The sequence below is a fragment of the Crocodylus porosus genome, unplaced genomic scaffold (assembly GCF_001723895.1).
Source record: "Crocodylus porosus isolate Cpor-Errol unplaced genomic scaffold, CroPor_comp1, whole genome shotgun sequence".
In the NCBI taxonomy this organism is placed as follows: Eukaryota; Metazoa; Chordata; order Crocodylia; family Crocodylidae; genus Crocodylus; species Crocodylus porosus.
Window position 1 is genome coordinate 12,510,101 of NW_017728917.1, and position 18,002 is coordinate 12,528,102.

At 42.4% G+C, this 18,002-nt stretch overlaps 1 protein-coding gene across 3 annotated transcripts in view; it reads right to left on the reverse strand.

Annotated features, from left to right (window-relative positions):
* Positions 1–18,002, reverse strand: part of ATXN7 (ataxin 7) — a 73,740-nt gene that overhangs the window by 26,030 nt on the left and 29,708 nt on the right. The window contains exon 1 of one of the 3 annotated variants that reach the window (XM_019536704.1): positions 4,774–5,040. The exons of the other annotated variants lie outside the window; for them this stretch is intronic. Within the exon in view, the coding sequence (XP_019392249.1) occupies positions 4,774–4,909 (136 nt within the window). The 5' untranslated portion in view covers positions 4,910–5,040. Of the gene's footprint in view, positions 1–4,773; positions 5,041–18,002 lie in introns of those variants that run through there. 3 annotated transcript variants of the gene reach the window in all.

Sequence of the window (18,002 nt, forward strand, 5' to 3'; positions counted from 1 at the left end):
AAGCCATTCCATTAGGAATTAGCTGCATACTCTAAAAAACCTGACAAAAAAGTTCAGATTAGGAAACCAGTGATGGATTCACCAGCATCTGGTATGCTACTTCATTTTTAAAGGGTGAACGTAAGAATAACGATTTATCTTAATCTAATCAAATCCTTCTTACGTTGGTTTTTGGTGAGTACATGACTTAAACAGCTGAAATGTCTGCACATGTGAGAAAAAGTGCCTTTATTGAAACGAAAGGGGGTAGGGAGGAAGAAAGTGGGGGGAAGCCAGAAAGGAAGAGCACAGTAAGAAAGCAAGTATCGTCAGCATTAAGTTTTAAGATACAGATTTTTGCAGTTCTGCCTCAATCATATTTAAAAATATAAATTAAATGACCCCTTTCTCTCAAATTTGGAAGCATGCTATTAGAGTTCAGTTTAGTTAGGCACTCTAAGAGAGCTATCAGAACAGCGTAACAACCTGAAATCTTTGATATTTCACATATACTAACTCAGCAGGTATGGCTGCATCCTTATTGAAACCAGCAGCGCAACAGGAAACAAAAGCCAGATTACAAAAGAAAAATTACTGTAGGAGGAAAGGAAACCCATGAATGGATTATGAAAAAGTGTTATTAAGCATGCAGCAGAAATATGACAATAGTAAAGCAGTCTTTAAATGAAGTAACCTTCACTTACTACCCACTTCTGCTGTTTCTTCTCTCTTGTTCTCCATGCATCCACCCCTAACACTAGTTTTTCAATTTTCTGCATTTATTACTAATCCATTCAAATCCCGGGTGAACAGAGTGCAGGGGTAGCTCAGTAATCAATTTTTGCAGGATTTAAGATCTCCCTTTAAAACGTTTTTTCGAGTCCTCCCTGTAAAGTAACCTTAAAACCAGATACTGGTACAACATGGTTTTCCCAGGTCTGCCAAAAGACAGCTTTGTTACGTCTGCTTCTGCTTATAGCGCTCCCAACCCGGTAGTGGACTGAAATTAGTAACACCCCGGTCAGGTTCATTCCAGCTATTCACAATCTTGTGGGTAAGCAGGGAAACTGTTAAGAACCATGTGGGAAAATTGATAGAGGCAGGGGCTTGAATTATTCATGAAGCAGAACCACTACAAAATGGAGGGCAAGGGACAGGGATAATCAGGAGCAAAAGTCCTTCCTTTTCAGCAGCAGGAGGGTAAGAAGGGGTCTTCAAATTTATTAAGCCTCTTCTAGGTAGAGGCAGATGCCAGAGATGTCATTCCTCCAGACTGCTCCCAGGAAGGGAGTTGAGCACCTTTTCTCCAGCGGTTTGAAAAAGGATGGGAGGACAGATGGATTTCTCACTAGGGAACTGCCCCAGCCCTTTAAGTTAGTAGAAGTTTTGTAAATCTGTCAAGCCCTGGAATACAGATACTGCAAAGTTATTATGGAAAGATAGCAACATCTCCGATTGTAATCGGGCCATGCAGAGATTACGATGTCCACATCAGAGTATACAAACGCTAATCTCTGCATAGCCTGTTGAGGACATTACAATATCCACATGGTCTGATTACAATAACAGGCACCATATAAACCGTGTTGTTGCTTACACAAAAATGTGCTATTCGGAACAAATTTTGCATAATCACTTCTGTCCTTTGAACAGCAGCAATAGGAAACAGGATAATACCTCAACCATGTGCAAAGGGCAAGAAGGTTCACCCCTTTAAAAAATGTTTGTGAAAAGTCTCACACACTTAAACCAAACAGCCTTAAAGGGACATAATAGTTTTCTGAAACAAATAAACGAATAAAAAACCCAAAGCAAAACCAACAACATTGTTCCAGAAATTATAATGGGAGGTTTTACAAGAAATGAACGGTTGGAAAGCATGGAAATAGAGAATGAAGGTTAATCTGAACAACTTCATTTCTGACTTCACACCTCTGGCACATCCTCTGCTAAAATGAACTTACATCAGCATGCTGGAAATGACAATGTGAATTGCAAGATTTTTTTTTCATACCAGTACTACAAAAAATTGGCACGTCATATTCATTACATTAATACATACATAACTTACCCACTACTCAGGTGACCATTATAATTTCTGGAACAATGTCCCCTTATAATGGGAGGTTTTACAAGAAATGAACGGTTGGAAAGCATGGAAATAGAGAATGAAGGTTAATCTGAACAACTTCATTTCTGACTCCACACCTCTGGCACATCCTCTGCTAAAATGAACTTACATCAGCATGCTGGAAATGACAATGTGAGTTGCAAGATTTTTTTTCATACCAGTACTACAAAATATTGGCACGTCATATTCATTACATTAATACATCCTCCAAATATTCCTTGACAAAAAGTATCATTTCAGATGACTCAAACACCTATCCAAGTTTCCACCCTATTTCTGCACCCATTTACATGATGCCTGCCATGCCATTCTTTAAACTTTCCTAGTTCACAAGCATCGTGCTGCCTATAGTTACCAAAAAACCATAATTCTTAGAAAGTGCCCGATACGTGTGATGTATTCTGCTATAAAAACCATGCAGTTTGAGAGCTATTAAAAAGCACTAAGTGAACCTAAATATACATACAGTTTGTAATTCAGCTGCTAAGATACCCAAATTAATGGTAAAGAGTGAAAACATATATATTACAGGGACAGAAAGGTATCTACATAAAAAGGAAAATAAAAAAATGAGTACGATAATTTACTTCTGAGGGGACATGAATAAAAAGACCCACCACAGGACTGTAAAAAAAAGATAACAGAGAACATAAGCTGGGAAAGCCGGCCCTGCTAAGTGCTGTCTAAGAAAAGAAAGAGCAATGGGATATCCACTGTGAACAAAAAAATAACAATTAAATCTTATTTTTTACATAGTGCATAACTGACCTGTGGAACTCATTGCCACAAGGTATCACTGAGCCTGGCTGAAAAACTGAAAGGATTGTAGGATTAAAAAAAAGAAAAGCCAACACATTCATCTGGACAATTAGAATAATCAGTTCACCTGTTATGAAAATTAAAGGATATAAACATTTTTACTTCAGGACATAAGACGATTGCTGACGGTGGGACTTCAGAGTCTCTCTCTCTTTGGAAGACTACGGGTTTTTTGGGCTGGGGTGTCTTTGGGCGGCACGCCGTAAAGCATCTGGCTCCAGTCCCTCTCAGAGATGAGATACCGAGCTAGGCACACCGCTAACTATAAATGCTAAGTGTTAAGGTATATAGGAACAAGTTACAAAAAACTGCAAAATCAAGGTGACCACATCAGGTAAAACTAAAAGGTGACAGAAATACAGGACAAGATTTTAAACTGTTTGGGTAATACTCTACAGTTTTCAAGCTTTCCAGTTTTTCCAAGCTTTATCATAATGGGGATTTCTGCAAGGGAAGGAAAGATGAATTACAATAACTTTTTAAAGTTTCAGAACTTTAACTTCCCTTTGAGAGTCTGTATCTCAGAATATAATATTCACACAACAAAACCTAGGCACGACAGAGCAGAAGCAAATTATTCTGTTGTTGCTTTAAGGCAGATCCTTAATGCTAGTTTATACTGGTTTGGTTTGATGACTTTATGGCACTAGCATTTTATTAACCATAGAAAAAGACCCATCAGAATTATTCCATTAATGCTGGAGCTCTGTCAGAGCAGTTACGACGTAACATGCCAGGATTTTGCAGGATGTTTAACGACACATACTGCCTAAAAATTTACAGCGAGGGGGGTGGTACACTGAAGTCACTGATATCACCAAACAACGACAAGAAGCAAGCATGCCGGCAATTACGGTGCTCACACAACTCCCACTTTTCAAAGCCAAAGAATTCGACCATTTTCAATTTCATTTGAAAAGAGCCCAGCGGTGGTGCAGCTAGAACATGTCAGCCTGCAACTAAAAATTAACGCTTTAGTTAATGCTCTTAACACACAAATGCAGTTGGATTCAAAGCACTTTCAGGCTGACAATTTACTGCCACATTTCAGCCCACGGTGAACAACAAAACGATCATCCTGACCACTATAAACAAAGGCTCGGGTCTATAAAAGAGAATGCATCAGATAAAATTACCCAGCTGGGTGCCACTAGGAAAACAGTTCAAACAAACATGTTCTTACTAGCTTATTCCTTAGTTAATAATTTGATAAAATGAGGCTGATTGGATAGAATAGTGACAGCATTACAATCTACTTCAAAGGTTTTAACTGCTACTGCTTCCCTCCCTTCCCCATTGACACTGGTTCTTTAATTTGCTTTTGGATTTCAAGTTTCTGCAGGGAAACAGCTTTTAAACAGATTATACTGTTTGCAGCACTTCCTGTTTCAAGAAACCACAGTTACCACAAACAAGATAAAAGACCCAGACAGTTAAAACTTTATAAAAATGTTAGCTCCAATTTTAGACATCAACTCCATAATAAACAATCATACTTTTCTGCAGCACATTTTGAAAAGAACGGCTATATTTCAAGACACAGAGATGGCTTAGTGCAAACCTCAGCGTTTTGTCTGAGTTAATAGCAAACTCAACTCCCATCTGCTTTTGAACTTTGGCCAAATCACTCAAATGACATTTCAGAATGGCTTATGTGGGCCGCTTGCAGCAGTTAATCCCTCATTTTGCGATTATCCACTTTGATCAACTAACTCTGCAAGGGCCATCTACACGACCTGCAGCAGTGTTCAACTCCACCTCTGGCTGAGTATAAACAAACGTAGCAAAATCACAAAGTAGAAGTCTTTTAGTTTCATGTGGCGTTAGTACAGAACTATACCAACCTTCTGCAAACTCCATGCAGATCTGGGCTCTTTGCCAGTTCCTGCCTCTGAAAACTGCACAAGAAAAGTTACCCAGAGCTTTCAGCCCTGTGCAAAGAGAAGGGCTGTGCTGGAAAGCCTTCTTGTTAACTCCCATTCACCTAAAATTGATTGTGCTTCATTGCACACTTGCTCCTCTACAGCCTTGCCTCATAGTTTGGATCTGCCCACAAACGCCAAACAGGCTCCATGTTTGGTCTTATGTAACATTTGCTACTACAATAAAGTGCACTTGAGTCACAAAGGTCCTGGCAGATAAATAGTAAAACAGGAGGTGGAGTCTCAGGTTTTTTCTAATATGGTCATACCAGGAGCCCTGGCTAATGTAAATTAATCCCTCTATTTTCATGGCAAAGTGCCAGAGTTTGAGAAGGCAGCACTCCAACAATTTATCATGTTAACGTGCTACTGTCTCAATCACTTACTGCCCTAATTTTCTGTTTCTTTAAAGCAGCATTACTGTCCCAGGCATACTAACAGATTACTGTGGACTGGATGTTACAAAAGCAAACGCCACTTAACAGTCACATACCATTTTAACATGAATATGAATGCTCCGTTTACAGCGACTTGATAATAAGCCAATATATTAAAATTAATCTCTAAAATTATTTGCATTCTCCACGTCAAAACCTGATCACTTTTTATCATAATATACTATGGATTTTTTTTTTAAATCTTATTTCAGTATAAATTACACATATAATTCATCTGCTTTTTATCGCAGAGCCCTAAAAAGAAAATCATTGTGTGGTTACCAATAAGTTGAATTTTGGTCAGACTCCTATGATTTAAGACCTCATTAGATCTCACTATTCAGTACCTTACAGTCAACTGTGCCAGATTATTTATTTTAGTATATAGAGAAAAAAAGAAGAATCAATATTCAAACTTCCTACCCCAGAAAGAAGTCTGTCATGCCTGAGAAACTTGATAATTACCAGACAAAAAAAGTGCAATTAAAACTTGATGTTATTACGCATTTATTATTTTTTCCTCTAAGGATTTCCAGAACTTAGGACAAGTCCTATTAAATTAGTTTCTCTAGACACAGGTACATTTAAAACAATACAATTTCAAAACAGTCTTTTTTTTTTTTTTAAATATCCTAATATCACAATTTTCAAGCTTCACATGACAGGGACATGGGAGCCTGGGGATCACAACTCCAAACCAATAGATTAGAGAGACCACCAGAGAGAAAAATCAGTTTCACGGCCCCCTGACTCCCAATAAATGGGAGAGGAAAATACCATTTGGCCATCAACTGCACCCAAAACAATTTGAGAGTATAAGGATATCTTCCTGTATTGACTATTAGCATCCATCTCTTCCCCCTCCCCTCTAACCTTACTGCTGAAGTTAGTTAGCGGCAGCCTACAATTTTATTTTTCACATTGCACAGTAGTCTACCAACAATAAACACTGGGTAGCCCTGCACTACACACTGGTGATCCGTATAATCTTTGCGTTCAAACTAGCGCCTGGGATATAAACATGGAGGTCTTTGCCCCGAATAAACCAGCGCTTGTTTGTCTTCATCTTTGTTTCTGTGTATTCCCTTTCAGAAGCAGCAAGCCCAGCAGCAAAGAAGGGTTTTGTCTATGGAAAAGGCTACAAAAAAACCTGACTAAAATGCTGCAATCATTATCAGTTTGATTATGAAGTAGCACTGTTCATCGTGTCATCCTGCAGCGGCCAAGGGTGGAGGGACCCCAGCAGCTGATGGGTAAGCATGGGCTGGGAATGGGACTGGGAAGTATGGTGGGGACCTTGAACATGGTGAGAAAACTGGAAAGGCTGTACCATTGCTTTGAAGGAAAATAATGAGATTTTATGCTTCCTAATGTGCGCATATACACACACATATGCACGTGCACACATTTTCCCCACAATTTTTTCGCAATTATTTCAAGCTGGTTGACTAGAGGCTTTCAAGCAATTATATTTTCAGAAAAAAAAAAAAATCCCAATTTATTCTTTTTGGACTCCTTACAAAACAGCCTTGATAAAATCTCTGCTGCATAATTAAACGGGTTCTTAAAGTCGACTTCTGGAAAAGCAAAAAACAAAACAAAAAAAACCCAGTAGAGTGCTTTATTTCTAAATATCTTAATTTCTTTTTTTAGATCTGTTTTCTAAAACACTCCTCAAAAAACAAGGAGAAACAGACAAACAATTTGAACTGAGAGTTAACCTGCCTACTTTTAGGTTCAGGGGCCTAAAATTAGCCCTCTAAGCTGTGGTTCAGTTTGAGTACATGCGTCTCATATTGTTCCCTCTCCTCCCTCCGCTTGTCTGCTCGGCTCTAGTCAGCAAGGAAAGTAATGGAAACGACAAGTATCCTGCTCTCCGAGTGTCAGGCTGCTTACAAGAATGGAGCAGACAGGCAGGGGCAGGGAGGGGGAGAAACAGCTTGATGTGCGTCACTGCGGAGAAACCGAGTTCCCTGGGCTTTGTTGCAAGAGCACCCAGCAGAGTTACGTTAAACTACGTCGAAACTATCATGGCAAGAGAAAGATTGCTTCCGAGGAATTAGGAGAGCGCGAAGCAGCTCCCTAGCTCCTTGCTGCAAGCCTACAGCAATGAAAAAGGGACGCATCTCGCACATTACTAATAATCATTCAGTGCATGCACACACACATGCGGTATCCCGAAGGGTAGGATAGAAGGGTCTGAATGAGTAATGTATGTCACCTGCAGCGGGTGCCAAGAAAACCACGTCGTCATGTTTGCTACGTCGTAAAAGTCACCAAAACCAGGTTTTGGAATGATTTTAAACAATCTTTGGATTTTATTTTATAGTGATTAAACAGGGATCTGGGTTTTCCATTCACCATGAAAAAATGTGGTAAAATGTGGATTTTTTTCATTTTAAGGAGAAAAACCCAGATTTTCTCCTTTAAAGGAGAAAAATGCGGGAAACGAGGGTTTACCCTCACGGGCTGGCACAGTTCCAGCCCTCAGGGGGCTGGGGGCACCTAGGAGAGGGTGGGCAGGCACTGGCGTGTCCCATACACATGCATAAGGCAGCCTGGAGAGCTGCTCCCCCAGGTAAGTCTGGCAGGGAGGAGGGGTTGAGGCCCTCATAGCGAGGGATGGAGGGAGGGAAGGGCTGGCCTGGGCAATGCTTGGGGCCTGGGGCTGGGAGCAGGACAGAGCCGCAGACACCTCATCCAGGGGGTGGGGGGGCTTCCTCTGCATTGCTGCGTGCACACTGGGGGAGGGGGACATGTCCCCCAGATTTGTGCATGGGGTGGAGAGAGGTTGCCTGCTGTGGGCTTAGGGCTTCCCACCCTGCTGCCCTCCCCTGGGGCCTCTGCAGCCCGGCCGGCGGGACCCGGTGTAGCAGGGCAGAGCGGGGAAGCTCAATGCCGCCACCACCACCACGGCAAGGCACCCCTTGCCCAGCCGGCAGCACCGGAAGGCACAACTCCGTGCCACCACCGCCACTGCTGCCAGGTGGGGAGGGGGCACCTCGCCATGGTGGTATGGAGCTCCCAGCAGCAGGGAGCTTCCCTGCCCCACTCTTCCCTGCCATGCCAGGTCCCACTTGCTGGGCTGCGGGGGTCACGGGGGGGCGGGGAGGGCAGCAGGGCAAGGAGCTCCAACCCTACAGTGGGCAACCCGCATCCCCCACCCCCACAGGCTCCACTCCAGCTATGCCACCCATGGGGGAGAGGGAGCTGGGCTCCACTCTGCTGCAGCAGCCGCTGCCTCCCACTACAGTGGGTTTTTTGTATTTCTAGTATGAATGAGTTCACCTAAACTATGCTGTAATAGCAATGCTTGAATTCAAGAAGCAATGCCACCAGAACGGAGCCACTGGCTCAAGACAAGGACACCCCAGAACACACTTGAGTAACAATGGACCAAGCCACGACCCTCCAACACCTTATATTCGGTCTCCAACAAGGTGCAAACCTTGTTCTGCAAAGCTGGGAACAAATAGATCACAAGGCCGCAAACAGTTCCTACTCAATATTTATTTATTCTCAGTCCTGGGCTTCAGGAAATTTGTTTGCTCACCAGGCAGTATTTGTACATAGGGGGCAGGGGGAAAGCAGAAGCAGAAACAGTTGCTTAGGTTTTAGGAAAAGGGAAAAGTCCTAGAAAGCTGGCATAGAGGAAAGAGGAGAAGCAGGCGGTCAAGTTATAGAGTCCTGCATGGTTATCAACTCAGCACATGCATTTAGCTTTATAGAAACACAAACATTTGACACACGTGCAAATACACGTGCCATAGGTGGAAAACCATCCTGTGGATTTCTGCTGTTTTCGAGGATGTGCAGGCAGATTTCACAGCGTCCCCGCTCCATGCCAATGTGCACAAATGCAGAGAAATCCATTCCTGGGGAAGCGTTTCATGTTTACAGTCTTAGCTCTTCCCGAACGCAGTCGCTAGGACAAGTGGTACTGCACAGAGGAAGTAGCAGGGAGCTCAGCAGCCTGTCAGTGCTTCTAGCATATTCGAAAAAGGCTGTCGCTTCCCCGTACGCATCGTGGTGATTGCAGAAGGAGACTGACTGCTACCAAAGGTCAGCAGCTGGCCCTGCAGCAGCCTCCTTGCTGCAGATCTGGATGCTATGGAAAGCACACTGGCCAGACAAACACAGCAGCAGCCTGAGTCTGCATTAGACAAAAACGAGCGAGTCCCTTCACATGCTTAAAACACTTTACGATGGCAGATGAAAGGCACAGAAGGAATTAAATAAATCACTTTATAACTTCATCCCCATCCAAGCAGCTTGTTTTATTTCGGAGGAACCAGCTACAGCTACAGCACCAAAATCTTGGCTTTAGAAATGCAAGTGAAAACTTTTGCGATGTCACAACAGGACACTTTCTAGCACTGTCTGGCTTTCCTCCTGGCAGCTGAATTTATCCAGATCCAACTAAAACAGTGCAAATCTGCGAATGCCTAACAGGCTGTTTCTGAAGTCAATAGAAATGCATGCTGTGTAGGAAACACTGCGCGAGATCCAATGTAGCTCTACTGATAAGGCAGCAGAGTCTACAGGTTGAGCCTCAGAGGGGCATAGGAGGCTCTTGATCAAAAGAAGGTGCACCCCTGTCCCAAACCATTGAACTAGCTGCAAAACACTACTGCCAAATATGACAAACCAGGTTCCTGGGAACAACAGAGGCTACACATAGGAGGGCCTGTCACCAGGAATACAATATCCTAAGGGAGAGAGGATGTTCCTGCTTTGTGCAGACACGTAAGAAAAACTTCTAGCTGAAAGAGCAGTCTCCCTTTTGAAAGCTATCCTCTGTGTTACAGACCCGTGAGCCAAATATTTCCTGACAGCCTTGCCAAGCGGCGAAGGGAAGCTCAATTATGTGGGAACTGCATTAACTCGGCAGGAACCCTGCCCTGTGCCAGTCTCCAGACCACAGGGAGTGGAATGGAAGAGTCCCTCACCACCACAGGAACAAAACGTTTTGTTCTGTTAATCAAGAAAAGACAGATCCTCTTAAAGCTGATCCTTATTCCAGCCCAACCACCGTTGGTGGAACAGGTTTCTACCGCCACGGTAATTCTGGTCCCCTGCAGTCCCCGGGGCGGTTGCAGAATCAAAAGCAGGGAACAGCAGCAAGTAGGATGCTCGCCACCCTAAGCAGCACCAGGATGCCAGGGACATAGTGGTTTCTCTCCCGTGGCTTGTGTGACTGCGCAGTGGATAAACCTTCCTTTCACTGCGTTAACATGCTGCACGTCCCTCGCATGCAGGTTTCGTGGTCACAGAAGTTCATGCTTTCCAGGGTGAACAGAACAAGGTTTTTTCTTACGCACAAGAAGCAACTACAAGGTGAGAGTGATGGTCTTCCAGGTTCATGAAAAGCAGCTGACGTAATCGTCACGACAATCCCAATGAGGTTGCAATAGCCCACATATTCAGGCAAGGGACATATCACACACAAGGAAATACAATATTAAATTTCACACATTTCAATTTGCTACTTTTTGAAAGTTTCATGAAATGTAAAGGTTTAGATGGTTTCATTTTGTAATGTTTTATCAAGTGGCATGCACAGTTCCCTCCTGACTGTTATAGATAGGGGGGAAGCCAAATACAACACTGCTCATTAAAACTATCAAGTATTAAACATTCATTGTAATTAAACACACCCTGCAAAGTTTAGAAATGTGACAGGACTTCAGTTTCCATTTATGATATCCTTTTTTTTTTTTTTTTTTTTTTTACGGCTACTAAATAAAGAACAAATAATTATTTATAGTTTGTTAGGACATTAAAAGAAATTTAAAAATATCATCAACTCTTAGCTTCCTTAATATTGGGAGTTTAAGTCAACAATTGAAATTTCTTCCAAGATTTTTACTTACAAGTTATACATGTAAATCATGTATTTATTGATTAGCTATTTGAAAATACATTGGAAGGTATCTTTACGTCAGAAGTATTATACACTCCCTCTTCTGGCGATGCTTAAAAAACACAGCTTGTAGGCTTTGAACATCAGGGACAAAATGCCAGCTCCTCTGCTTCTATCACTTGGTGGCATATATTCGGGAATATAATATTATCATCAATAGTACTAATGATACGTTGAGATACCACTGTCAGGAAATAACTGAAAAGTCAGAAAAAGCAAACTGGAAATCAATACGAGAATAAATACTCCAGTACTTTGGGGGGGGGAACCCCCCCCAAGTAATACCAATTAGAGAACTGTAAATAAAATGTCATTATTCCTCAATATTGTAGGCGTTCATTTTATCTTGAGTTTTGACACAAGCCTGACATTTGGGCAGCTTTTGGCCAGCTCTGGATGTCTGCGGCACTGTGAGAGATGAGAACCTACCAGCAAGCATGGGACTGACGTCTGCTTGCTGCAGAACCAGCAGAGGGAGCAAAGCATGCACAAAAAACATTGTTTTTTGCAGGGGTCCACCATGAACAGCTTCCTTCCCTGTAGCTCAGTTCTGGACCTCTTCTCCAATACAGACACTCTCGCAGACATTCATGTCCGTAGCCTTACAAAAGTCGCGACAACCTACTGGTCGCAGAAGAAGCCACAGCCACATCCTAAGTACCCCTACATTTTCTAAGAAATATAACTGATGCTACAGAAATCCATATTTCGCATGAGGTAGAGCAACAAGAGCAAACGCTCTAAAGAAAGACAAGAGCAAAGAGAAGGATTCTAGTAATCGGGGGTGCGCCCACGCACGTGCATCTGTCCACATCCCAGCCACAGAAATAGCAAAAGCAGGACGGAACTATTTTTCACACGGAGAAAACCGTGTCATGTCAGTCACGTGTACAAAATACATTAAAGCAAACATTTTCATTTCAAAAGGTAGAAGCCAAGGTACAATTTTTTTTGTTGCTGTAATGTCTCTTCTTTCCCAATTTTTTTTTTTTTTAAAGAAATGTTGCCCCCCCCAATTTACCTAATGCCACCGATTCTTCTCTCTGCTTATTTATCTTCCTCCTCACCGAATTTCCTTACTTGCGTTTTTCCTCTCACCTCCTTCAGTTTTATCTGCTTTTCTTCCCCTTCTCTTCTCCCCCATGTATATCCCCAGCCAGACCGCAACCCTGTAGCTTGCCGCCATGCAAAAGCTCTCCCAGTAAAGACTCGCTCTTCCTGCAAATGCCATCGTCTCCCTCCCATATACCTTTAGGCAGGTTCCCCACAGTACTCCCCCTCTCCCTCATCCCAGTGACAGGTCTTATTGTTACTGGTTTTGTGGGAAGCTGAGCTGAGCAGAAATCCACGCTGGCAATGCACCATGCTGAGACTTCTCCGAGCTAGCTCCTAGCTGTGCGACACAAGGGAATCTGTGAGTGGCCTCTCTCTTTTGTCAGAGTATGGCAGCTGCCTGGAGGTGGTGGGCTGAGAGAGGAAAGGGGGAGATAAAAAGCTATGCAACACAGAAATATACAGGTATGTGAAAATGGCTGTTTTCTTCTTGGTGGTTAAAAAAACACCACCACACAGCTCTCTTTATCTGTGTAGCTCGCTACCTGATGCTGTTTCCAGAACTTCCCAGAATACGTCTTGCTGAAATGATAAAAGCTCTGTGGTGCTGATCTGAGGTTTGCAGTTCTTGGAATAGTCGACAGAGTTCATGAGAACACATTTCCCAAAAGCAGCAAACCAGGAAGCTTTTATAAACATCGCACTGTTTTGCATTTGGTCAAATGTCAGGATCGAGCCATGTGGCAAGCGTCCCTTTAACGCGGCGCCTTTGCCCTGAAGGGGCTAGCTCTGAGATCCCATGCCCTCTCCTCTCCTGCCCATGCCGGCAGGAAGCCCGTCTCTCTCCTCCACAGCGAGGCTCCTCCTCCCTCCTCGGCCTGCCCTCCTCCTAGCTGCTTGCAGCTTCGTGCTTCTGCACACCGTGCTGCTCTAGGCTCCGTGCCAGTTCCTCCATGCCTGTGGCCTGCCCTCTCCGTGTATGCCACCTCCTCTGGCTGGTTCCCAGAAGGAAGGAGTGGTCAGGAGCTAGAAAGTGCCCTTGCAGCTGTGAAGAAACCTTTCAGGTATGCTGATGCTGTGCTGCCTTTCCTGGATCTGCAGGCAATCGGAAGCAGTGACTCTTAAGAACGTCATAATCTGCCCCATGTATCTGAACAATGGGACTTCACGTCGACTTTTAAATTGCTTACCTATTTTGTTTACCCAACTGTTCACTTTAGTTGTGCCGATCCATTTGCAACAAATGCATCTGGCTATCCCGCAATCTCAGGTTGTTTCTTCTGGCTTCTCATCTGGGCCCTGATTGACATGTTCTTAAAACTGCTAACCTCTTCCCAAATTTTTCTTATTTATATACAGAGTTTAGTTGAGGTATTCCACACCCATACGCCAGACTTCCTTCTCTAACGGAAAAAGAACACAATGCTTTTTTGCCCATCAATACAACTAACCATTTTGCTTCTTCCTCCTACTTTCCCTTGTTTAGGCACTAATCCTGAAAAAGAGAATGCCAGCGTGTAGTCCCAAACCTGGAGGATCGCTGTGCAGGGCCAGAGGTTTAGCTGTAAGGCTTTTAAACTTTACATCTCTCTCCGAATGGAAGAGGAAACACTCTCCCTACATCCAGGGTCCGAGATGCACCGATTTCTGCATTGTGTGCTTGCTATTTGCTCCAGCAGAACAGCAAGGAATTCAATTCACACTAACCAATCTCAGGCAAAGAGAGAAGAAAGCATGCTGTGCTAATTTTACATATTATGTATTTTAGCAAGTACTGCACTGTAGCTAGAATGATATAAATTACAGATTAAGCAGTAAACTGAACAATGGATTTCCTTGCTTTTTAAAGTATGACGCTGAACATCGCTGTTTTGTTATCAGGTATTACCCCGATCTCCCTCTTTTATGCCTACAATCAGGACTTGAAAAATCATGCACCTACAGCAAGAAAAAAGACTGGGCGAGGTTATGCCATTAACATCTTCAAAAAACGAAGCTTTTACCTAATAAAAACGTTTTATCCCCTATGCTTACAAAAGGAACTTTCCAAGAGAACTGATTGTGATGTTACACTTAAAGCCAACATCCACCTATTTTATTCTTAAAATTTTGGGGAGATGTGACCATGGCAGGACAGCATGTTATTTTTTACCCTGGCTGGGACGCTTAGTACTTAGCCAATAGTTCCTGGGTATGTATTTCAAGCCCTGACTGTAACGCTGGTATATTTACAGTGACTTGCTTTTGCAGGTGGCAATGCTTTCTTATTTAACGATGTACTATTTAAAAATAACTAAGTAATCAGTCGAAATATTTTTTTGAAACAAATCCTATGCTGAATTGTGAGCCCGTTCCTTTCTGGGAATATGCCAAAATGGTTCTTGCTAAGGCTATAGAATTTCACACAGCTCTGCCAAGAAGAAATTAAGCTAGTCGTTACTGCACCCAGAAACTAAAATCTGGCTGCTGGAACCTAGACTTCGCGAACGACTGTATGAGGACTGGTTCATGCTGCAAAAGGAACCTGCTGAGGTTGCCAATGATGATTTTTTTAATTATATATACCCACTTGGGCCTAGTGTATGTCAAAAACCACCTGTGCCTGTTTGGCAATATGCATGGCAGATTGCTGGCCCAACTGTGCAAAGCTAGAGGCTCTAAAAGTTTTCCTTTGGTTACTGGACCATTACAGGAGAAGGGTTTTAGATTACCAATATTGTCTGAAATTCCTATGATTTGTATATTTTTACACTAATCAAGAGTCACGGGTGAGCAGCAGGCACCTAATTACTGAGAAAAATTAGTCTACTGCCAAATAGATCCCAAACATAAATGAACCCTTGTCCATTTAAAGGACATACGAACTCATGCAGCCTTCTAACAACACAAAAATACCCCTCAGGTTTGATGGCTCCAGAGGCAGATTCTTTTCCTTTCTCTGCTTTAAATACCATCTAGCCCAGAAACTCCATCTTTGACTTCATATTTCCCTTCCTAGAAACAATGCTAACACCTCGAGAACTTCAGAAGAGAATCTCAAAAAACTCTTAAATACCGATGTCAAGTTTTTGGCTTGGCCAGTTGCTGTCAACACTACTTTGCAGGAAGTGAATACGAGATCATTTATGTTCTGGTTCCAGCCACGAGGCAGGGGAAGTAACTAAATGCGATGCTAGGCCGAAGAGCCTCCGATGCTTAAGTTATAGGCGATATTAGAAATTAAGAAAAAACAAACATAAAAACAACCCAGGATATTACCACAACCTATTACAAAAGGTCAAGTACAGCAATGCTGATTGAGATTATTTTTATCAAAGCTGCAGAAAATTAATGGGACCTTTTATCCTGATTAAAAATCAGGCTGAATAAGATTTTCATCTAGACACAAATGCTCAAAACATATCTACCAGACACTCACTACCCCCAGGAGTAAAGCCGACTAGCCAAAGATGCCATAAATGAGTGCATGTGAAGGAGATGGCTCGAGGTGGTGAGTGGAAGGGGTGGCGTAGGAAATGCAACCCCTGAGATGATGCCCTACACGCACTTAAAGTTCACGCTGCTGAAGCCCGTGCTGGGATTTCCAGGGTGCTGGTCACCGTCCCTATCAGCCGCTAGGTAACAGGTATTTGACAAATGTGTACATTTGCTTCTCTCCACCTGCTGAAAGGAGAAAGCTCTCCTACTTCTCCCTCTTCTGGCAACAGCAGGGTTGGGGGTGGCGATGACCCTAGCTACCCCTCTTCAGCCTCAGGGCCTCCCGGAAACTGCCGAAGGGGAAGGTGGCCTGTACTATTCTATCCTTCCCTCCCCCCCCCAACCCTCCCAATCTCCCTCGTTTAGGCTGAATAATTAGCATCTGCCTCTGCTGCTGCTCTGAGCTTTCCAAAAGGGTCAACAAGGTGAAACAGGCATTCTTCACAGCTTCCCTGTTGTCCACACAACAGCAGAAGTGAAGCTGAATAGAGTAGTTAATCTTATTTGCTGCTGCATGACAAAGCGGTGAGAATCAGTAGAGGGACTGGACATGCCTGCCTAGGGATTCAGGAACATGATACCCTAGCACTTTCTCTCCTCAGGGTTAGCGCTTATATAGCTTTCCACAACCATTAAATAATTGACAGACAACATGAGCAAACATCTCACCCACAGATCTCAAAATACCTTAAGGTACATTATAGCCATGCTGCGAGTGCAAATCCTGCGACATGGAGGATAAGTGATTTTGCCAAAAGCAGACTAGCAAGGGTCAGAATGCAGGAAGCGTTGGGCCTACAACCCCAAAGTTTGTAAGTGTTGCTCATATTGGGACCCCTGTGAGGACACACCAAACATCTAGAGGTTGAGCGAGAGAAGGGGATGGAAAGCTGAAGGGAAAAGGAAAGAAACAGGAGACAAAAAAAATGAAGGACATCTCTCTTCCTCAAGTCACAGAGAAGGTAGAGCATGGTTATAGCAATGTCAAGTATCACTTGCCCCACTAAAAGTGTAAAATAATCCAAAAAGACAGAGTTATTCTGAACAAACAGAATAATCTGAACAAACTGCTTTTCACACAATACACACCATGTAGGAAATCTACCCAAGGATATTAAAGAGGTTATACAAAGTTTATTGTGTGGACAATGGAATTTTTTTTTTTCAGGGAAGAGTTAATTTTCTCTATCAATGATGATAAGTTTAATACAGCTTCACGTGCTTTTTAAAAATATTTTTATAGCACCTTTTTAATCCTTTACAAAACTAGCGGTCTGGACACCAACTCCAAAATTGCATTTTGCAGTCCAATTTTAATGGAAATATTTATCCTCTAATAAACAGTAGTCAAAACAGATTACAACTGCAATTAGTATCGTACATACTTGTTTTAACTGCTTCAAAAGAAAAAAAAGAAAAAAAAGAAAATTCAATTTCAAATCCTGACTAATATCCTTACTGGCAGCACAACAAAGATCAGCAAAAAATAGAAATACCAGCTGGACACAAGTCAAATAAATTAATAGATTCCTCTATAAATATATTTCATTAAAATGTTAAATGCAGTTAACTGAATAAGATTACATTTCAAATCATCTGATTACATGTCATCTAGGAAAAAAGCATATGAACTAAAATGCCCTTTCAGCCTACCTAGGCAAACAGTTTATCACAAACATGATTTGGAGGAAATTAATTAGCTCATTATCTTCAGTGAATAGTTTGTTTACCCTTCCTCTGACAAAAATGACATTTTGAAAGAGCGGATTCTACTTTGGAAACTAAAAATCGCACCGTGACAAGCTTTAAAGAACACCAAGTACAAGCAACACGCTACCCAAAAGCTGTATAACCATCTAAGATTCCTATTTCTTTGGTAGTGTTTCAAAAGAATGGAAAATTTATAAAAAGCCATGACTTGGAGGGGCTGTTGTGATTTTTTTTTCTTCAAATCAGTTGAGACCCAGTTAAAAAAAAAAAACAAAAACAAATCCTAAAATAAAACCACAAGTGAAAGCTCTTGCTCAGTGAAAAATTTGAATGTGAAAATCCAGAGACAACAATTTTCTGCATGTTTAAAGATGACCCCAGCAATCTTTCCAGGCGCAAAGGGGCTGGACCCGATGATCTGGAAGGTCCCTTCCAGCCCCTAACAACGAGCACAACCTCCCTACCCAATTACTTAAATGCAAATATTGCTGAAATACATTGTTTTTAAAAAACGGGGTGTTTTCATTGTCCCTGCCATTTTCTTCATCCTA